The sequence below is a fragment of the Equus przewalskii genome, chromosome 11 (assembly GCF_037783145.1).
Source record: "Equus przewalskii isolate Varuska chromosome 11, EquPr2, whole genome shotgun sequence".
NCBI lineage: Eukaryota > Metazoa > Chordata > Mammalia > Perissodactyla > Equidae > Equus > Equus przewalskii.
This window is the reverse complement of record NC_091841.1, coordinates 25,187,261-25,210,205: the sequence shown is the minus strand read 5'-3', so window position 1 is coordinate 25,210,205 and position 22,945 is coordinate 25,187,261. Positions and strand designations below refer to the sequence as shown.

Below are 22,945 nucleotides of genomic sequence, written 5' to 3'. Positions count from 1 at the left end.
AGGGGCTGGTGGGGAGACTGTGGGGAATTTCCCAGAATTCCCAGAGTCGTCCCAGTTCCCAGAGTCTGAGCAATGTCTAGAGTTGCCCCAGACGCAGGGACAGGGTTTGCCTGAACCCAGTCGGTGGGCAGGAAGTGGAGAAGTAAGTAATTCAGGAGAAACCTCCAGGGTCAGCACTGGTGGTTGGTATTGTCATGAGAAAGAGGACAAAGGTCAGCTCACCCCTGGCCTCACACTGGACAACCTGGGATGAGGGATGGAGGAGGTTTGTCATTCTCGGAGATCAGGCACAGAGAGGGAGAGAACGGAAAAGTTCTCAGATCACAAAGCTGCAGTGCCCTGAGGCAGGACAACCAGGAGCGGGAAGGAGAGTGGAAGGGGAGAAAGGCAGGGAGGAATCACGGCCATGGGGAGAAGTGATGGAGAGGACCCAGCTCAGCCACTTCCCAGCTGACTGTTCTCAGGCAAGGTCCTTCACCTCTCTGATCCTCAGCTTCCCACCTGAGCAATAGAATGACACTTTCTTCCCAGGGACGGTGTGAGGGTTGCAGTTACTGCAGGAAAAGGGCCAGCAGAGGCCAGCTGTGTGAGCGCAGCAGCCTCCTCAGTGCTGGAAGCTGGGGGGCCCCACAAGGGTCCCCTCGAAGGCTCAGCTCCCATTGAGATGCTGTCAGTTTGTGTCTCTCAGGCGGGCATCTCCAAGGATGGGAGTCCCAAGGCTGGAAGAGACAGAGTCTAAGGAGGAGGAGGAGGTGCTCACTCTTGTCTCCCAGCTGACGTCACTCAAAATAAAAACCCTTTCCTTGCCATAAGCCTGGTGTTCCAGCTTTTATGTGGCCCCTTTTGTGTGGTGGGTAAAGAAGCTATGTTTGTAGCTGGTAACAATTTGACGAGCCAGCCAGGAGACTCTTGTCCGTGGCTCCGTGGCCCTGGGCCAACTGGGATCTCCTGGGAAGCAGTCCAGCAGGTGCCTCGGTGATCTGCCCGAGGGGCTGCCCCAGTGCTTTCCATCTGACCCAGCACCCTGGCCCTAGGCACGTTTTCTTCTGGGAAGGAAACAGGGTCTAGATTTGTTTGTTTGCTTTTCCTTCTGGTGAGTGGTCGGACTCAATCTGGAATCAGGTAAGTTGCCTCGGGGACGCCCGTGAACTTCCTTCCCCTCCATCTGTGGTCCTTCCACTTATGGCAGGGCCGTCTAGGGTCCTTTCCATTCAAGGAGGAGCCATCTGGGTGTGCATTTGGAGTAGCAACAGTTGTAGGACTTTCTATCCTAAATCTGGGAACCGGTTCACTGGTGTCTGGTTTTTCTGTGTCTGGATCTGTGTGTCTGTCCATCTCTGTGTATCGGAATGGAGAACGTGCTGTCTGTCCTAAGCAGAGCCCATTGGGGCTGATTCTGAGCAGACAGTCTCATTATAGTTATAAGCCAATGGCTAAAAAGGGATGATTTTCTTTTGTAACACCACATAGCCACAATAGTCTTTAGCTTCCAGAGAGAAAATGGCCAAACAATGGATCCTTAAGTTGGAAAACTTTTAGAGAGCTCTGGGCATAAATAGCTCTTTTATTAATACCCATAAAAAGACCAAATTAAAAGGAAAATACAGCGATTAGTCTTAAAAACTTAACCAAACTTCGGGTCTCTGCTTCTTCTCATGGTCTTATAGATGCTCATGAAAACATTAAGTTAACAAAGAAAAATCAGAGAGAGAAGAGTCACAGGACTCAGCCCAACAGGATGGAAATCTTCAACTAGTTATTAAAAGGAAAATGGGATAAATGGAACTGACACGAATAAAGTTAAAACAAAGGTTTTAATAAACACTGCCTAAGGTTGGATGGGCTAAAGGGACCCCTATAGGCCCTCCCCCAACATTAGGGGACCTCAGACAGGCCTGTTCTGTTGACCCCAGTTTAAAAAAAATTTAACAACTCAGAAGGCAAAAATCACAATGATAAAGCTGACCGACAATTGTTTGGGGCAACAGTTAGGCCGCTCAAGTTGATCAGACTATGAAGATTAAAGTGTTTACGCTCGTATCACATAAGGAGGTTATGTCAACTTTGCCTGAGTGGTTTTTGGGGAGTGGATGTTATGCTGAGCTGGGAATGCTTCCCCTATATAGTATTATAAGACCGAGACTTGTTACTGTACTCAATGGAAGCTATGATTGAAGGTATAAGAGTTAATAAATTTGAGGAAGGTTGGTATATTTAAACGGGCTTTATGTAAAATGATTACATCTCTTTTGTCTGATTGTATTGTACATTACGTCATGGGGATAAACGTTACATTTCACTGGGGAACGTTTCTCCTGCCTGATATTGTAAGAGCATAGAAATCCCCGCTTCAGTGTTAATTAAACATGCTAGAGGAGATCTCATTTTAAAATGGCCAAAATGGGGCAATTTCAGTTTCCCCAAACTGGTGTATTTACATATGCTGTTGGAAAAAGCCAGCTGCAGCAACAGGAAGCCTATTTTAATCTTTTGAGGCTTCTAAATAAAATCAGGAAGACTTTCCTGCCTCTTTGAAAGAAAATAATTAAATACTTAAATAATTAAATCTGTTGCTCCTCTCTCTTTTGTTGCTGAGTTTCCCCACTTCAACTTCCCCAAAATTCCTGAGCTAAAATTAAAGAGTAAAAATAAGTAAACTTGGGGCCGGCCCGGTGGTGCAGCAGTTAAGTTTGCATGTTCTGCTTCGGCGGCCCGGGGTTCGCCAGTTTGGATCCTGGGTGCGGACATGGCACCACTTGGCAAGCCATGCTGTTGTAGGTGTCCCACGTATAAAGTAGAGGAAGATGGGCACGGATGTTAGCTTAGGGCCAGTCTTCCTCAGCAAAAAGAGGAGGATTGGCAGCAGTTAGTTTAGGGCTAATCTTCCTCAAAAAAAAAAGTCAGTAAACTTTTAAGATAATTGGAAATTGTAACGGCCATTCTGGGGAACCTCTGATTCACATGAGTCCACCTTCAGGGTCACCTTTAAAAGAGAAGATTTAAACCTCTCCTAACAGAATGTAGTCTTTGATTAATATGCAGAAACTTCTGAAAGTCAAAGTTATTGGATGTGATATAAAGTGATCTGTGGCAAATAAGAGCTTATTAAAACTTACTGGATTGCTTTAAAATAGACTTGTCCTCAGAGGCATCAACACTGGCTATAAGGCAGAAAAACTGAAAAGTTCTGAAATCACAAAACTGTGGTGTCCTCGGCCAGGGAATTGAGGCCAGGAAGGAGGGTAGGAGAGGAGGAAGGCAGGGACAGGTTAGACCCAGGGGGAGGAGTGGCAGAGAAGACCCAGCTCGGCCACTTCCCAGCTGACTGTTCCAGACAGGTTCCTTTGTCACTGAGCAAGGGCTCGCTGCCCGATGCCCACGGAAGCCAACACTATGGCACTGGCTTTTGAAAAAAGAAAGAACTTTATTGTGAGGTCATCTGGCAAGAAGACAGGAGGCAAGGCTCTCAAGTCTGTCAGATCTGTCATCCTGAGGCCATGAGTTCCCACCCGGCACATGTGCTGTGCCGGGTCTGATGTTGAGCAAGGCTTGATGAAAACAACCTGCTTTAACACAGCAAAAAGAGCGTAAGCTGGTCAATGTTTTATGTTCTGTTTCCCCTTTACCTCTCTGAGCCTCAGCTTCCCACCTGAGCAATGGAGTGATGCTACGTCCCTGGACGTGGTGGGAGGGCTGCAGTTATTGTAGGAAAAGGGCCCAGGGCTGGCTGTGTGAATGCAGCAGCCCGCTCAGTGCTGGAAGCTGGGCGGCCCCACAAAGGTCCCCTGACGGCTCAAGTGCCATTACAGTGCTGTCAGTTTTCGTCTCTCAGGTGGGCATCTCCAAGGGTGGATGTCCTGAGGCTGGAGGTGACGGATTCTGAGGAGGAGGAGGTGCCTGGTGCAGCCACGCACAACCAGGGGCAGGAGGCATGATGACGATTTGAGGGTCATTCTGCAAAGAGCAGAGAATCTCCAGACTCACCCATGCAACCACGCTGGGAATGGGCCTGGGGCTGCCACATGCAGGCTGTCCTGTCAACAAACTCAGGAGCACATGCACAAAGCACCTGCATATACATGTCTGCCTCCTCGTTATGCACACACAACACACACACACAACATACACATGCACAACACACAGACACAGAAGACATGCTTACACGTATGCACATACATACAACACACACAAGCAAAACACACATACACATACATACATACAGAACACAAACAGGCATAATATACACACTAGACAAATCTCCACTCTCCCATTTCACAAGGTGATTTTTTCTAGGCTTCCAATCCCTGTTTGTAGGGGAACCTCTAAAGGTGACAGCAGGCTGAGCACCCCACAGGGGTTACGAGATCTTCCCCCGACCCCAGGCTCACACCAGTGATGAACGTCAGCAGGAGGGTCCCCAGGCCGAGCTGCAGCTCCCCAGCCAGGGTCTCTGATGTCGCCTAGCAGCCTGTCAACACCATTTCTGGTTTTTCTCTTCCAGTTTTACCAAGATCTCAAGCCTGGAGAGGTGATGGAGATTTCTGGCATTGGCTATAAAGAATGGGCAATCTATGTGGGAGACGGTGATTTGATCCGTCTGGCTCCAATGAGTAAGGACTGTTGAAAATATAATTTTCAGAATATTTGTTACCATAATGAGATCAATGGGAAGAGAGAGCTGAGCAAGGGAAACCTGAGTTGGGTTTTCTCTGAACAGCACTTGAGCAGACCGAACATCCATGTCCCACTGAGTCATCACAGGGGGTCCCATAGGTCCTGCCAGAAGCAAGGAAAGAGGTTGTGGGCTCATCCACTGAAGCCGGGGGGCTTCAGCACTCAGATCTGTCTGGCTGACCAGTTTGCCCTGGTATGCAGACTCTGATATGACTTAACCCACAAAATAGTTAAAAGTTTGTGGAGATAAATAAACTGTCTCTTAAAGAAACTTTAAGGTCTACAGTCTAAGGTTTATGGTCTTCAAGAAAAAAGCATGTTTCTCAGTGCTATGTCCTTTGTACTCACATGATTTTACAGACAAGGTGTCTTGAGACTAGTTACTTAACACTCCTTAAGAGAAGCAGCTTTCACAGGTTTATACATCAAAAACAACTCTCATACAAGTGAACAGTAAGTACATGTGAACAATTTATTTAACTCATTGATAACAGAAGCAGTAGGATGATAAATCCAGTTAAAAGGAGAATGCAGGGAACACATGAATGTATAGACAATGAAAGAAACAGAAAGCTGGAAAAAGCCTACTAAATTAGATGCACATGGTTCGTGTCCTACAGCGCAACGGTACCTCAACCTTTGATGGTCTCTTCTCCACCAAGCGTCTGCATTCCCACTGGGCAATAATCATTGTCATCACGATGGGAATAATTTATATCCATCTTATCAGTTTTCTATGAGCTATCATCTACCTTGGCAGAGTTGTAAAAATATATGAATTGATGGTAAAACAAGCTGACAATCCAGATGCCCCCGAGGGGGGCTTGTAAGGGAAAGCATGGCAGTGATGACATGTGGTCCTTTTAGTGCCTAACTTCCAGGGTGTGGGTAGTTTTTTTTAAGGACATAGATTCTAAGTGCAAACAGCAGTCTTTCGATTAGAAACATCCTTAATTAGCAAGCTCATTAGTGACTCTCCCTCTTAGAAAGTTAAGCCTGCACTCACCCTAGGATGGAATTTGGATTGCATGAGCTGATGGCTCTTCTGTGGCCCTCTCCATGTGCCCAGAGCGGTGCCCGGTCCTAGGAGAGAAGACACTCACTTGAGGGATTCCCTAAGGCTCAGCTCAGCACCATGGAAGGAGCCTGCCCTTTGGAGGTTGAGAGAGGCAGTTTCACACTTGGGTTCTAGGATTTTCCACAGCATAGAAAAGTCTGAAAGGGGCCAGCCCGGTGGCGCAGCGGTTAAGTGTGCATGTTCTGCTTCTTGGCAGCCCGGGGTTCATCGGTTTAGATCCCGAGTGCGGACATGGTACCGCTTGGCACATCATGCTGTGGTAGGCATCCCACATATAAAGTAGAGGAAGATGGACACGGATGTTAGCTCAGGGCCAGGCTTCCTCAGCAAAAAGAGGAAGACTGGCAGCAGTTAGCTCAGGGATAATCTTCCTCAAAAATAAAAAAGAAAGAAAGAAAAGTCTGAAAATGTCTCTCTGGGTCCAATATTGGTTGTAAAATGGAGATGATAATATTTACCTTGAAAGTTAAAAAGGAGATTAAATTGGGTAATATGTGAAAAGTTTCCCAGCATAGTGTCTGAAACACAATGGGTACTAAAAGAAATTTGATCTCTTTCTGAAATTCACAAGTACACGGGGATAAACAAATAAAAATACGATTTGCTATCACTGTGTATAATGGCTAAATTTGAGAACAACCTAAATGCTCACTAATAGGGCATTGGTCAAATAGATGATGTACGTTCCTATGATGGAATGCAGTAGCGTTATGTTTTGAACAGGTCTTACTTAGGAGACATGTGGATCACATCACCACCTCCCACGTAGATGGCCCAGTGCTGATAGCGAATGCGGAAAATCTGAATCAGGTCTCCAGGCTCAGGTTCTTCACAAAACTGCAACAGAAAAACCAGAGATGGTGTAGACAGACTTCTAGGCAACAGTACAGACCCTGGCTAGGGAGCTGCTGCTCAGCCTGGGGACCCTGTTACTGATATTTATTACCTGGGGAGAGCCTGGGGGGTGGGGAAGAGTTCATAACCTCTGGGGGATCCACATACTGCTATCACTTTTAGAAGTTCCCCCACAACGAGGCACTGGAACCCTGGAAAAAATGACCTTTGTGTAATGAGACAGTAGAGATTTCCCAGTGTGTGTATAATATGCGTGTGTATAGACGAGCTTGTGTGTTTTGTGTGCTGAGCATGTGCATGTATGCACGTGTTTGTATGTGCATGACATGCAGATGTATATGTGTGTTGTGTATGTCTGCATGTGTGTGTTCTGTATGTTGTGTATACGTGTGTTGTGTGTTCATTCAGTGTGTGTAGTGTGTGTGTGTTGTGTGGGAATGTGTACATACTGAGGATTGGAGACAGGTGTATGCAGGTGCATTGTGCATGTGCTTCTGAGTGTGCTGACACGACAGCCCCCATGTGGCAGCCCCAGGCCCATCCCCAGCAAAATCAGGCAGGTGAGTCTTGGCTTCTCTGTCCTTCCCAGATGGACTCTCACAGCCTCATCATGCCTCCTGCCCTGCTTGGGCATGGTCGCACCAGGCACTTCCTCTTCCTCGGACTCGGTCCCCTTCAGACTTGGGACACCTAGCCCTGGAGACGCCCACCTGAGAGACATGAGCTGAGAGTGTCCTAACGGGTCCTGAGGCTTTGAGGGGCCCCTTGTGGGCCCCCCAGCTTCCATCACTGTGGGGGCTGCTGTGCTCACATAGCCGGCCTCTGCCTGCCGTTTTCCTACAATAACCACAACCCTGACGCCGCCCTGTGGAAGTATGACTCCATTGCTCAGGTTGGAGTCTGAGGATCAGAGAGGTGAAGGTGAAACAGCGCATAAAACACTGACCAGCTTAAACTAGTTTTGCTTCCTTAAAACAGGTTGTTTTAATCAAGGCTTGCTCAACCACATACACGGCACTGCACATGTGCCAGGCGGGAACCCATGACCCCAGGATGACCCCGGAACCAAGAATCTTCAGAAACGTTGCCACCGGGTCCCTTTATGAAGCCAGAAGTCCTTCAATAAGGAAAATCCAGCTTCCAGCAGCCAAAGTAGCTTGATTGCCATATAGGGACTGATTCGAGACTAGCCAATCAGCTTATAGGGTCCCAGATGCAGCTTAGGAGTCCCAAATCCTTAAATTTCACCCAAAACCTTGGATTGGAGAGACAAATTTGAGAACTTTGCTTCCTGTCTCCTTGCTGGTTGTCTGTACAATAAAGTTCTTTCTTTTCTCAAAAGCTGGTGCCATACTGTTGGCTTCTGTTTGCATCAGGCACTGAGCCCTTGCTCAGTAACAAGGGAACCTCCTGAGGATAGTCAGCTGGGAAGTGGCCAACCTGAGCCTTCTCTGCCACTCCTCTCCCTGGTCCTGATTCATCCCTGCCTTCCTCCCCTTCCATTCTCCTTCCTGCTCCTCAATATCCTGGCCCAGGGCACCACAGCTTTGTGACTGGAGAATCTTTCAGTTTTTCTCCCTCTCTGTGTCTGATCTCAGCAAATGACAAAACTCCTCCATCCTTCATCCCAGGCTGTCCAATCAGAGACCAGGGGTCAGCTGACCTTTGTCCTCTTTCTCATTCTAATACACAATAACCAATATTGACCCTGAAAGTTTCTCCTGAATTCACTATCTCATCCACCTCCCACCCGGTGACTTGGTTTGCAGCAGCCTCATCCCTGCCTCTGTGATCCCCCACGGCCTCCTGGCCACGCCCCCTCCTCCTGTCTCTGCCACTCCACATCCAGTCTCCCCAAGACCCACTGTGGCCTTCCCAAAGGGAACAACTGGTCATGAGCTTCCTCTGCCCCCAGAGTACTGGGCACACCGTTTGGTAGGTCCCAGGCCCTTTAAGACTGGTCTTTCCTCACCCCTCCTCACCCGCCCTACACTCTGCCCCGCAGTCTCCCTCATCAGAGAGCTTGCTCTTGCCTCTGCTGCTCTGCACATCAGGTGTCTCTGTGCCCAACCACCTTCCCCACACCCACACTTCCTCTCTCCCCATCAGACATCCCAGTATCATGTGTTTGCATCATTATCAGAGATTCTCCCCTCTGGCTGCACAGCTCTGTCACCTCCACCCCAAGCAGACCTCCAGGAGGAAGAGGGATCACCCCCAAGAGGGGCTTACCTGGGCCATGTTGGCCATGCCATATCTCAGATGGGTGACAAAGTTCTTATGCTTCCAGTCCAGAACGCTGTACTCCACCACCTGACCAATCTTCTCCTTCGCAGAACTGATGATCTTGCTCACAAGCCGTGGTGTGTACTACTGGTCCCAGTAGTTGTCGACCTGATAGTGGTAGCCGTTCACGACGTCCTGCAGGCGCTCCTGTTTCACCACCGCCCTTCTGCTCAGAATGGAGATGCTGGAGGAGCCAGACTCAGAGTCCTCACCTGGAATCAGAGACACAGCCACCCAGGGCTGTAGGGGAAGGCGAAGTAGGGAGAGAGAAGGGGTGGGACAAGAAAGAAGGACAAAGGGAATCCCTATAGAGCCCTTGGGGTTTGTCCTTTCACAAATGTGATTGGAGAAGTCACATATCTTTCTCCTTTAACTTAACAAGCTGTGAGGATTTTTCAAGTCAATGAATGTCGGGATTGTCTATGGCTGCCATTCCATTCCATTATATGAATGTACGTCATCTATTTGACCAGTCCCCTATTAGTGAGCATTTAGGTTGTCCACGAATTTAGCTGTTATACACAATGATAGTAAATCATAATTTTTTATTTATCCCTGTGCGCTTGTGTGTTTCAGAAAGAGATCACATTTGTGTCAGTACCCACTGTGTTTCAGACACTATGCTGGGAAACTTTTCACATATTACCTAATTTAATCTCCTTTTTAACTTTCAAGGTAAATATTATCATCTCCATTTTACAACCAATATTGGACCCAGAGAGACACTTTCAGACTTTTCTGTGCTGTGGAAAGTGCTAGAACCCAAGTGTGAAACTGCCTCTCTCAACCTCCAAAGGGCAGGCTCCTTCCACGGCGCTGAGCTGAGCCTTAGGGAATGCCTCACGTGAGTGTCTTCTCTCCTAGGACTGGGCACCGCTCTGGGCACATGGAGAGGGCCACAGAAGAGCCATCAGCTCATGGAATCCAAATTCCATCCTAGGGTGAGTGCAGGCTTAATTTTCTAAGAGGGAGAGTCATTAATGAGCTCGCTAATTAAGCATGCTTATTTTAAGTTTCTAATCTAAAGGCTGGTGTTTGTACTTAGAATCCATTTCCTCAACAAAAACCGTCCACAGTCTGGAAGCTTGGCACAAAAAAACCACATGTCCTCACTGTCATGGTTTCTCTTCCAAGCCCTTCCTCAGGGTCATTTGGATTACCTGGGCTTCATTTATCATCAACTCAGATATTTTTACAGCTCTGTCAGGGTAGATGACAGCTTGTAGAAAAATGATAAGATGCAGATATGTCATGCTGACCATGATGACCATGATTTTTGTCCAGTGAGAATGCAGACGCTTTGTGGAGACGAGAACTTCAAAAGTAACGGTACCATTGCTCTATAGGACAAAAACCATTTACTTGGCAGGCTTAATCCAACATTGTTTTTTCTCTCATTGAATCATACATCCATTCCCTGCATTCTTCTATTACCTGGCTTGTCATCCTGCTGCTTCTGTTATTAAAGAGCTAAATAAATCCTTCATACATACTCACTATGCAGTCGTATGAGAATTTTTTTGATGTGTAAGCCTATCAGAGCTGCTTCTGTTAAGGAGTATTAAGTAAATTCTCTCAAGACACCTTGTCTGTGAAATCGTCTGAGTACAAACGACACAGCACTGAGAAACACGTTCATGTTAAGATGTTTAAGACTATACATCTTAAAGTTTCTTTAAAGAAACTATTTCCGTCGACCTTCAGAAACTTTTGTGGTTGAAGTCATACGAGAGTCTGCATACCAGGGTAAACTGGTCAGCTGGGCAGATCTGAAAGCTGAAGCCCCCCAGCTTCACTGGATGAGCCCATGAACCTCTTTCTCTCCTTCTGTCAGGACCTCTGGGACCCGCTGTGATGACTCAGTGGGCTATGATGTACATTCTGCCCAAGTGCTGTTCGGGGAAAATCCAACTCAGGTTTCCCTTACTCAGCTCCTTCTTTCCATTGTTCTCATCATGGTAACAAATATTTTAAAAGTTATATTTTCAACAGTCCTTACTTAGAGGAGCCAGATGGATCACATCGCCACCTCCCACGTAGATGGCCCAGTGCTTAGAGATAATATTGTAAATATTAATGAGGTCCCCAGGCTCAGGTTCTTTACAAAACTGCAAGAGAAAAACCAAGAGATGGTGTTAAAAGACTTCCAGGCAACAGCAGAGATGCTGGTTAGGAAGCTGAAGCTCGGGCTGGGGATCTCCTTGCTGATGTCATCAGCTGGTGAGAGCCGGGGGTGGGATGAAAGGACCAAGCCCATGTGGCGTCCTCTGCTTGCTTTCAGTTCTGGTGATTTCTCCACAACCAGGGGCTGGAAGCCTGGAAAAAATGACGCCTGGAATAAGAGAGGGGGAAATTTCTCCATGTGCATATTATGCACATATCTGTGTGTGCACATATGTGTTGTGTGGTGTGCATGTGTGTATATATAACCATGTATATATGTTCACGTTAGACACATATAAATGTGTGTTCTGTGTATGTCTGTGTTGTGTTCACATGTGCATTGTGTGTTCTGTTGTGTTGTATATGTGTGTGTATGTGTTTTGTGTACCTGTGTGTGCTGTGTGTGTGTGTTGTGTTTGTAAGTTTGCGTACTTAGGATGAAGGCGGGTGTTTGCAGGTGCTCCTGAGTGAGTTGACATGACAGCCTGTATGTGGCAGCCCCAGGCCCATCACCAGCAAAGTGAGTCTTGAGCTTCTCAGCCCTTCCCAGACAGGCCGTCAAGTCCTCATCATGCCTCCTGCCCCTGGATGTGCATGGCCATACCAGGCACCTCCTCCTCCTCAGACTCTGTCTCCTTGAATTTCAAGACACCCATCATTGGAGATGGCCACCAGAGAGACAGAACTGAGAGAATTCGAAAGGGTCCTGAGCCCTCAGGGGACCGTTGCGGGGCCACCAAGCTTCCATCACTGTGGGGGCTGCTGCACTCACACAGCCAGCCTCTGCTGGCCCTTTTCCTACAATAACTGCAACCCTCACACCATCCCCCGGGGAAGGAAGCATCACACCATCGCTCAGATGGTAGGCTGAGGATCAGAGAGATGTAGGTGGAACAGCACATAAAATATTGACCACCTTAAGCTAGTTTTCCTTCCTTAAAACAGGTTGTTTTAATCAAGCCTTGCTCAACCACAGACACGGCACTGCACATATGCCAGGCGGGAACCCATGACCCCAGGATGACCCCGGAACCAAGAATCTTCAGAAACGTGGCCACCAGGGCACTTTATGAAGCCAGAGGTCCTTCAATAAGGAAAATCCAGCTTCCAGCAGCCCAAGTAGCTTGATTACCATATAGGGACTGATTCGAGACTAGCCAATCAGCTTCCATGGGCCCAGCTGCGGCTGAGGAGCCCCTAACTCCTTAAATTTCACTGCAGACCTTGGATTCGAGAGACAGATTTGAGAGCCTTGTGTCCAGTTGACTCCAAAAATGTTCTTTCTTTTCTCAAAAGCCGGTGCCATAGTATCGGCTTCTATGGGTGTCGGGCAGTGAGCCCTTGCTCGGTAACAAAGGAACCTGCCTGAGAACAGTCAGCCAGGAAGCGGCTGGGCTGGGTCTTCTCTCCCGCTCCTCCCCTCGTACTGATACGGCCCTGCCTTCCTCCCCTTCCAGCCTCCTTCATGCTCCTCAATGTCCTGGCGTGGGGCACCATAGCTTTGTGATTTGAGAACTTTGCAGTTTTTCTCCCTCTCTGTACCTGATTTCAGCAAATGACAAAACTCCTCCATCTGCCAACCCAGGCTGTCCAACCTGAGACCAGAGGTCAGCTTACCTTTTTCCTCTTTCTCATGCCAACACCCCAAAACCAATACTGATCTTGGAAGTTTCTCTTGAATTCACTTCCTTGTCCTCCTCCCACCCACTCATTTGGTTCAGAGTAGCCCAATCGCTGTCTCTGTGACCCCCCTGAGCTCCTGACCAGCCCCCTCCTCCTGTCCCCACCACTCCATATCCAATCACCCCAAGACCCACTATGGCCTTCCCAAAGGGCGCATCTGGCCATGACCTTCCTCTGCCCCCGGGGCACAGGATACACCCCTGTGGCAGCTCGCAGCCCCTTCATACTGGCCTTTCTCCCCACTCTGTGCATTCCCTGCCCTCTGCCCCCAAGGCCCCCTCCCCACCCCCCCCCGCCTCCACAGAGCTTGCTCTTGTCACTTCTGCTCTGCACATCAGGGATCTCTCTCCCCAACCAAGTTGCGCAACCCACTCCTCCCCTCTCCCTCTGTCAGACATCCCGAGAGCCTGTGTTTGCAGCATTCATGGGGTGTCTCCCTGCTGGCTCTCCAGCCCAGTCACCCCCACCCAAGCAGACCTCAAAGAGAGAGAGTGATCACCCCAAAGAGGACCTTACCTGCCTGCTGCAGGCTGTGCCATATCTCAGATGGGTGACAAAGTGCTTATACTTCCTGTCCTTAACACAGTACTCCAACTGCGCCCCAATCATCTCTCTCGCAGAACTGATGATCTCATTCACAGGCCGCGGTCTGTACACCTGGTCCAAGTAGTTATTCACTCGATAGAGGCAGCTTCCCACTGCGTACCTCACATGCTCCTGTTTCACCACCGCCCTGATGTTCCCGCTGGAGTAGGTGCTGGAGGAGTCAGCCCTAGGGCACTCACCTAGAATCAGAGACACTGTCACCCAGAGCTGCAGGGGGAGGTGAGGCAGGGAAAGAGAAGGGGCAGGACAAGAAGGAAGGATGAAGGGAATCCACCAGTGAGCTTTTGGTGCTTGTCCTTCCGTGAATGTGATTGGAGGAGTCACAGACTTTTCTTCTTTAACTTAACAAGCTGTGAGTATTTTTCATGTCAATGAGTGTTGGGCTTATCTGTAGACGCCACTGCATTCCATTATATGAATGTACATCATCTATTTGACCAATGCCCTATCAGTGAGCATTTAGGTTGTCCACAAATTTAGCTGTTATACACAATGATAATAAATCGTATTTGTTATTTGTCTTGTGTACTTGTGCATTTCAGAAAGAGATCACATTTGTTTTAGTACCCCCTGTGTTTCAGACACTATGCTGGGAAACTTTTCACATATTACCTAATTTAATCTCCTTTTTAACTTTCAAGGTAAATATTATCATCTCCATTTTACAACCAATATTGGAGCCAGAGAGACATTTTCAGACTTTTCTGTGCTGTGGAAAGTGCTAGAACCTGAATGTGAAACTGCCTCTCTCAAGCTCCAAAGGGTAGGCTCCTTCCACGGCGCTGAGCTGAGCCTTAGGGAATCCCTCACGTGAGTGTCTTCTCTCCTAGGACCGGGCACTGCTCTGGGCACATGGCGAGGCCCACAGAAGAGCCATCAGCTCATGCAATCCAAATTCCATCCTAGGGTGAGTCCAGGTTTAATTTTCCAAGAGGGAGAGTCACTAATGAGCTCGCTAATAAGCATCCTTATTGTATGTTTCTAATCTAAAGGCCGATGTTTGCACTTAGAGTCTATCTCCTTAATAGAAACTATCCACTCCCCGAAAGTTAGGTCAAAAAGGACCACATGTCCCCACTGTCATGCTGCCAACCTCCCTCAGGGTCATCTGGATTAAGTGGGCTTCATTTTCTGCAATTCAGATATTTTAACAACTCTTTCAAGGTAGATGATAGCATACAGAAAACTGATAAGGTGCAAACATATAATTCTGTCCGTGATGACACTGATTTTTGTCCAGTGAGAATGCAGACACTTGATGGAGAAGTAAACATCAAAAGTAATGGTACCATCACTCTGTAGGACAAATCCATCTACATCTGATTTGGCGGCTTACTCCAGCATTTTTTTCTTTCATTGACTATACATACATCTGTTTCCTGCATTCTCCCTTAAACTGGCTTGTCATTCTGCTGCTTCTCTTTCAAAGAGCTAAATAAATCATTCATATGTACTCACTATGCACTTGTATGAGAATGAATTTTAGATCTGGAAACCTGTGAGAGCTGCTTCTGTTAGGGAGTATGAAGTCAATACTCAAGACACGTTGTCTATGAAATCATATGAGTACAAAGACACAGCACTGAGAAACATGCTTCTTTCTTTCAGACTGTAGACCCTCAGAGACTTTGCTGCTTGAAGTCAGTTCAGAGTCTGCATTCCAGGGTAAACTGGACAGCTGGACAGACCTGAGTGCTGAAGCCCCCCGGCTTCAGTGGATGAGCCCACAACCTCTTTCCCTGCTTCTGTCAGGACCTATGGGACGCCCTGTGATGACTCAACGGGACATGGATGTACATTCTGTTCAAGTGCTGCACAGGGAAAACCCAACTCAGGGTTCCCTTGCTAATCTCCTATTTCAATTGCTCATTAAGTTCGGAAATATTTTGAAAATTATATTTTCAACAGTCCTAACTTATAGGGTCCAGATGGAGCACATCACCACCTCCCACATAGATCGCCCAATGCTCATCGCCAGTGTGGAAAATCTCCATCAGGTCTCCAGCCTCGAGATCTTCATAACCCTGGAAGAGAAAAGCCAGAAACGGTGTTGACAGGCTGTTAGGCAACAGCAGAGACCCTGGCTGGGGAGCTGCGGCTCAGCCTGAGGGCCCCGTTGCTAATGTTCATCACCCGGTAGGAGCCTGGGGTGGGGGAAGATCTCACAACCCCTGTGGGACCCTCAGGCTGCTGTTACTTTTAGAGATTCCCTCACGACCGACTCGCTGAAGCCTGGAAAAAGTGACCTTGTGAAGTGGAGATTTGTCCAGTGTGTGTATAGTATGCATGTGTATGTGTGTGCGTGTGTGTTGTGTGGTGTGCATGTGCATGTGTTCACATGTATACATGTGCATATTTTGCAAGTGTATATGTGTGTGTTGTGTGTATGTGTGTGTGTCCAGTAGGGTACCATCTATCTGTGTGTCGTGTACGTGTGTTTTGTTTGTGTATGTGTGCTATGTGTATATGTGCACATACAGAGCATACAGACACGTATATGCAGGTACATTGTGCATGTGCTGCTGAGTGTGTTGACATGACAGCCTGCATGTGGCAGTCCCAGGCACATCCCCAGCAAGATCGGGTAGGTGAGTCTTGAGCTTCTCTGTCTGTCACAGAGGGACCCCCAAGTCCTCATCATGCCTCATGCCCCTGCTGTGTATGGCCGCACCAGGCTCCTTCTCCTCCTCAGACTCTGTTCCCTCCAGTCTCAGGACACCTACTCTTGGAGATGCCCCTCTGCAAGACACGAACTGACAGCATCCTAACGGGACCTGAGCCTTTGAGGGGACAGTTGTAGGGCCCCCAGCTTCCAGCACTGAGGGGGCTGCTGCACTCACACAGTCGGCCTTTGCTGTCTCTTTTTCTTTAATAACTGCAACCCTCACACCTCCCCCGGGGAAGGAAGCATCACTCCATTGCTCAGGAAGAAAGCTGACTATGAGAGAGGTGAAGTTGATACAGCACATAACACATTCACCTGCTTACACTGCTTTTGCTTCCTTAAGATAGGTTGTTTTAATCAAGCCTTTCTCAACAACAGACCCAGCACTGCACTGTACCAGGCGGGAACCCAGGGCCCCAGGATGACCCTGGAACCAAGAATCTCCATAAATGTTGCCACCAGAGCAATTTATGAAGCCAGAACTCCACCAATAAGGAAAGTCTGGCTCCCAGTAGCCCAAGTAGCTTGAATACCATATAGGGACTGATTTGAGACTAGCCAATCAACTTATAGGGTCCCAGATGCAGCTTAGGAGCCCCAAATCCTTAAATTTTACCCAGAACCTTGGACCGGAGAGACAGATTTGAGACACTCGCCTCCTGTCTCCTTGCTGGTCAACTTCCCAATAAAGTTCTTTCTTTTCTCAAAAGCTGGTGCCATCGTGCTGGCTTCCATGGGCATCAGGCAGCGAGCCCTTGCTCAGCAACGAAGGCACTTCCTGAGAACAGTCCGCTGGGAAGCGGCTGGCCTGAGTCTTCTCTGCCACTCCTCCCCCTGGTCCTGATTCGTCCCTGCCTTCCTCCCCTTCCACACCTCCCTCCTGCTCCTCAATGTCCTGGCCCAGGGCACCACAGCTTTGTGATTTGACAGCTCCTCAGTTGTTCCCTCTCTCTGTACCTGATTTCAGTGAATGACAGACCTCCTCCATCTCTCGTCCCAGGCTGTCCAATCTGAGGCCAGGGGTCAGCTGACCTTTGTCCTCTTTCTCATGACAATACCAAATAACGAATACCGACTCTGGAAGTTTCTCCTGAATTCACTTCCTTGTCCAGCTCCCAACCACTTGCTTTGGGGCAGCCGCATCCCTGCCTCTGTGACCTCCACGGGGTCCTGACCAGTCCTCCTCCTCCTGTCCCTGCCACTCCACATCCAGTCTCCCCAAGACCCATTGTAGCCTCCTCAAAAGGCACATCTGGCCATGCGCTTCCTCTGGCCTTAGGGCACAGGGCACACCCCTTGGCAGCTCCCAGGCTCTCATGACCGGGTCTTCCTCACCCCTCCTTGCCCTCCCTGTGCTCTGCCCCCAGGCTGACTGAATCACTTCTTTTCCCTCACCACAGAGCTTGCTCTTGTCTCTGATGCTCTGCACATAGCTATTTCTGTCCCCAACCACCTTCCCCACATCCACTCTTCCTGTCTTCTCCTATCAGATGTCACTCTTCTGAGAAACAGCCCTGAAGGCCCCAGCCTGGCTCAGCTGCCACTCCCTGGGTCCCCAGGCCCCCTGGGACCCCCACCTCTCCCTGCGTGGGTCATGTGCCGCAGTTCTCTCTGCCATTCTGTCGCCCGCCCCACCCCAGCTATGCGTTCCATTTAGGCAAGATCTCGTATGCCTCTCTCCCTCCCTGCATCTCCAGGGTTTAGCAAAAGGCCTGGCTTGGGATGGGAGCAAAGGAAATATACACGGACCAGGGCTGGAGGATCAGCAGGGCCTGCCCATCTCCCCTCTCCCTCAGCCAGGGCAGGGCAGGCACAGAGACAATCTCCACTTTGGAATCAAGGGGATTTTTTCACTCTGAAACTGACTGTCTAAGGCAAGGCCCGGGCTCCGTCCATGGCAGCTGGTGGGAGATGAACTGTGAGCTTGGGCCCTGCCTGGATGAGGAGATGGTTTCCCAGGCAACAGAGCCCTGATTCATTTTGGCAGCGAGAAAGCCCTTCTCAGAATCAGGTGATGCACAGGGTGGACTGCCCTCTGGAATGTGCAGTGTGTCTTCCCAGAACTGCCTCATTTCCAATAATAGCCCGAGTCAGGTGATTCCTTTTCATGGCACACCGCTGAGCTCTGCCTGCTCCTCCCTGGAACTTGCGTCAAATCTGGAGATCAGGGCTGATGAGAGGGGAGGTTTCAGAGTCAGAACGCTGAAATTTGAATGCGCTTAATAAGGGAGGACTAATGCCATGGGGGAAAGAGGCGAGAGAAAGGACTGGAGCCAGGAAGGCCCCAAACTCCAGCCAGCAGCTGAGGCAGACAAGGAGGGGGTTCACTCACTTCCAAGTTCCGCGGTCCCTCCATGGCCATACTCCAGCTTCTTTCCCAGCTCAGCGAGCCACAGCTCCCAGATGCGCACAGCTCCTCCTACACGTGGATCCCAGCCCCACCCCCACCACATACACACACTGTGCCAGACACAGAGGAGCCTGACTCTGCTGGAAGACCGCACAGTCCTGCAGGAAAAGGGACTTTTAAACCACAAATACAGTTTTCTGTGAAAGCCATGTAAAGCCTTTCCAAGCTCTAGAGTTAACAGTGCCCAAGGCCAGGAACCCAGACCGAGCTCTTTGGAGCAGCAAAGTGCCCACGACCCGCCCTGCTATAGAGCCACTGATGGAAATGTCCCAGGGACTTACCTGAACCATGGTGTTCTGGCCTTCTGGGCTTCTGCTGCTCATGGATCAGCTTTTATACCAAAGTGGAGAGTTTCACTTTCACTTTCTTCTGACACTCTTTCAATTCTGCTCAGTCATAACCACTTTTTAAAGAGAGACTAAATATTTGCTCAAAATGGAGAGGACCTAACTCAGAACACGGCATCATTGGTGCCTTAAGCCACGGGGAAGCAGTGAGAGCAGGAGGGGAGGCTGATAATTTGCTCCTGCTTCAGAGACCCCAGGTTCCTCCCAACAGAAGCCCTGGGCAAGTGTTCCTGCTGCACGAAGGGGTGGCCTTTAGGGTGCTGGTCATCGAGGTTGCACTGCTCGCTCAGTGAGCAAGTGACAGGGGCTGCCGGGGGTCTAACTCTGAGATGACTACCCCATGCAATACGCAACACACAGTGGGACCTCACGTTGGAGTGTTATTCAACAGGAATCATCTGAGTGCCCACTGTGTGCCAAGCACTGTTGCAGGCATGGAGGGATCCACCAGTCAACAAGACTGATAAGAATCAGTGCTGTTGTGGGCCGCATCTTCTTCTTGGGGAGACCGACAAAATTTAATGAGATAGATATTATGTGAGATGGAAAAGACTGAGAAAAATGGGGTGGGGGGAAGGGATGGCGGAATGGGGAGGTGTGATTTTAGATAGTGTGGTTGAGGACGCCCTCACTGAGCAGGTGATTTTTGAGTCATGAACTCAAGGAGGTGGGAGGGAGCCCTTCACATACCCACAGGGAGAGTGACCCAGGCAGGGAAGCAGCCATTGCACAGACCCTGAGCCTGCAGGTGTCTGCCGGTGTCTGGAGCCAGGAAGCAGGTCATAGGAGGTGACAGCTGAGAGGTAACAACAGCCCGATGTACATGGGGCTGCAGGCTGTTGTCCCGGTGTTGATGTTTACCCTGAATTAGATGAGAGCCAGTGGAAGGTTGGGGTCAGCGGTCACATGCTCTGACTCATGCAGTTTTCATAGACTACGTCTGGCTCCCGTGTTGAGTATATTCTATGGAGTCGAGGGTGGAGGTGGAAGAGCAGTTTGGAACTCTCAGGCAACAGGCCAAGAAGAGGTGATTCGATTCTTGATCTGTTTTGAAGGTAGAGTGTATTAGTTTGCTGGGGCTGCTGTAACAAATACCTCAGACTTAAACAAGAGAGTTTTATCTTCTCATGATTCTGGAGCCTAGAAATCCAAGATCAAGGTGTCAGCAGGGTTGGGTTCTTCTGAGGCCTCTCTCCGTGGCTTGTAGATGGCCGCCTTCTCCCCGTGTCTTCAAATGGTCAGTCCCCTGTGTGTGTCCTAATCTCTTCCTCTTATAAGGACACCAGTTGGATTAGGACCCATCCATGTGACTCCATTTTAACTTAATTACCTCTTAGAGACCCTATCTCCAAATGCAGTCATATTCTGCGATCCTGGGGGTTAGGACCTCAACATGTGAACTCGGGGGAGGGGGACAGACTCACCTATAACATTGACTTTCTGGCATAGCAGTATAATCCAGGGTCGTCTTGTGCTTTCCCTGTCCCTACGCTGGAATCAGCATCTCTCCAAGGAGCCTGGTTCCTTTCAGTGGATAATGGTATATGAAAAGCAAAATCAGATCATTTCAGGAACTTCTAACTTAGTTCTATACCTTGGAGCCAAAAATATTCCGATGGGGACATTGAGCCTTTCTCTCTAAAACACTATAACACACCCCACTGACAGGATTTTCCTTTGTGGGTGAGGGCCCCCTCCGATCTGCACCTACTGCCCAACACATTCTGGGATTTGCAGCTACCTGATGGAGAGAGGGAGAGAGGCTCCTTCTGGCAGTGGTTGTGGGAGCCCAGCACTAAGGTCCCATTAATTTTTATCTCTCTGGGGTGTCAGCTCCTAGGAATGCATGTCCTGGGCTGGGGAGGGAATCTGAAGAGGGAATCCTGTGTCACGTGCCAGGGACACAGTGGGTGGGAGGAACATGGTCGGGCTCTGAGGGTCAGTCTGAAAAAGGAGGGAAGGGGAAACAGCTAACCCCCAGTTCTCCTGGGCTGTGCCTGGTGCTCTGACACACTGAACGTGCCTGTCCATGAGGCACTTGTGTCCACCTGCACAGACTCATAAAACAACTCGCGCACACACACGGTCAACTGAGCACACATACAATATACTTGTGCACACACACATACACCTGGACAACTCTCCCCTTCTACATCTCTCAGAGGGCATTTCCCTGGGCTCCAGTCCCTGGCACCCCCACAAAGGGGACCCCCCAATGAGCGACAGCAATACTGGGGCAGCCTACCTGTGATAGGAGCTTACCCCAGCTGGATTCACCCAGGAAACCAGAGCCTGGTTGGGGAAGTCGGATCTTAGTCTACACACCTTCCTCTCTGTTCGTCTCCTGGTTTCTCTATGGCAGACAGTCCCAAAGCCTGGGGATGTGATGGCAATTTTTACCCCGGCTGTGATCACTGGAGGATGGTCATTGGTCCACATGGCTTCTCCAGGTAGGAACATGTTTTTCTATTTAAACATCAGCCTTGAGTTTAGAAGTAGGAACCTTTAGTAAACTAAGGTCAGTATGATGGTCTAAGGAGCCGAATAGCTTGTCTTGGTGGAAATAAAATACTAAAGACTTTTATTCACTGTCCAATGGAACTTATTCTACATCAGTTGAGTTGTACTTTTTCCATAAATGCTCTTGTGTGTCTCCCACGTGCCAGGTGATAGGATGTAAGAGAAATGTGAGGAACAGAACCTGTTTCTAAATGATCCACCCTGTATCAGCCTGTCAACAGGGAGGGTTAGGCCTTCAGAGCTTGTGAGCCTGGGTCCAAATCCTGGCTGCACAACAGCTCAGCAGAGACCTTGAATACGCTGCTTAATCTCTTTGAGGCTCAAGAGATAGACTGATAAAATGGGGATGATAAAAGTTACCCTGTGAGGTGATGGAGGTGATTAAGTGAGATAATGTATAAAATGTCACCCAGCATAAGTGCCTGGCAGAAAGGAAATACCGAGAAAGTGGTGTTCTCTTTCCTCATAAGACAAAGGTACAAAGTTATTCACAACATCATTTTAATAAGAAAGAAAATCAGAAACAACCTAAATGTTCAAATTACGAACTGGTCAGATAAGCTCTAGTTCATCCAGGTGGGATCGACGAGGAGCTCGGCAACGCTCTCTGCAGGTGTCCGCTCACATCTGCGCAGGTGGACGTGCACATCCACTCGGACACACAATGGACACAGTCACTCAAAACATGTGCTCGAGACATGTGCTCATCCAGGGACACAACAGGTCACACACCCAGATAACCCCTTCACTCCCTCTGTCCCCAAGGGGACCTTTGCCAGTCTCAGCACCGTCAGCCATTAGTGGGCAGTGACAGGGACAGCGGGGAAGGGATCCCATCTGTGAGGAGCACTTTCTCCTTCCTGTCACTGAGCCACAGATCCACCCCAGCCAGGGAGCTGGCATTTCCAGAGACTTCTCAGATTTATCTTTATCCATTTTGTCACATTACAGACAGCGTACCAGAGCCACATTCCAGAGAGCTGATTGAAATTTTATGTCCTGACAAAGGGCACTGGGTCCTACATGTGGGAAATGAGAATGCGCTCTGTGTTCCTTATTCATATAAGGCTGAGCCAGCTCTCCATGTCACTGTCCACTCAGGAAAACACACAATATTTCAAATAGTGGAATTTAACACAGGGAATGGCTACATAGGTGTTGGAAGCTGAGAGCGGGGACACCAAGGTAACACTTATGATGATGAAATATCCTTGGTTATCCCTATTAATGTTTTGGGTCTTGATTATTATTTTACATGATATTCAAGAAATTCAATGCAATAATGATGAACACACCCCACAGGCACGTGCATGTGAACACACAGCTGAGTGAATGACTACTGAGCAGACACACTCCCTGCACCCTCCTTCCTCTCCCACGTCTTGGGTGGTGGGGGTGGAGGCTGGAAGGAGGCTTCCCCAGGCTCCAGTTCCCAGCACCTGCACAAAGGGGACGATGTGAGAGTGACGCAGGGCCTGGCTTCCCACTTGCGACAAGTGCTCCCATCTCCCTGGTTTCCCATGAGGGGATGAAGCTGCAGCATCGCCCCTTCCAAAAGAGATGCCACTATCTCGGGTGGATGGGGGGTCAAATGGATGCACCCCTGGTTGTTCTATCACAGGCAGGCCAAACGCCATACCTGCAGACCTGGTGGTGAG

The 22,945-nt window shown here is 49.0% G+C and overlaps 1 protein-coding gene and 1 long non-coding RNA gene across 7 annotated transcripts in view; one reads left to right on the top strand and one right to left on the bottom strand.

Annotated features, from left to right (window-relative positions):
* Positions 1–18,755, bottom strand: part of LOC103544629 (phospholipase A and acyltransferase 4-like) — a 21,535-nt gene extending 2,780 nt beyond the window's left edge. For 2 of the 6 annotated variants that reach the window (XM_070565219.1, XM_070565220.1), the window contains exons 1-4: positions 18,702–18,755; positions 15,261–15,369; positions 13,256–13,524; positions 10,893–11,001 (exon numbers count right to left, since the gene is read on the bottom strand). In XM_070565219.1, coding sequence (XP_070421320.1) covers positions 10,893–11,001; positions 13,256–13,524; positions 15,261–15,369; positions 18,702–18,743 — 529 coding nt within the window. In that variant the 5' untranslated portion in view covers positions 18,744–18,755. Of the gene's footprint in view, positions 1–5,127; positions 6,590–8,839; positions 9,106–10,892; positions 11,002–13,255; positions 13,525–15,260; positions 15,370–17,876; positions 18,006–18,342; positions 18,516–18,701 lie in introns of those variants that run through there. The other 4 variants (XM_070565216.1, XM_070565215.1, XM_070565217.1 and 1 more) reach the window with 4 other exon arrangements.
* On the top strand, positions 4,499–15,604 carry LOC139074477 (uncharacterized). The gene is made up of 4 exons (XR_011524114.1): positions 4,499–4,610; positions 9,758–9,834; positions 14,176–14,252; positions 14,954–15,604. It is a non-coding gene; the product is annotated as an uncharacterized lncRNA (long non-coding RNA).
* Positions 18,756–22,945: the final 4,190 nt, after the last annotated feature.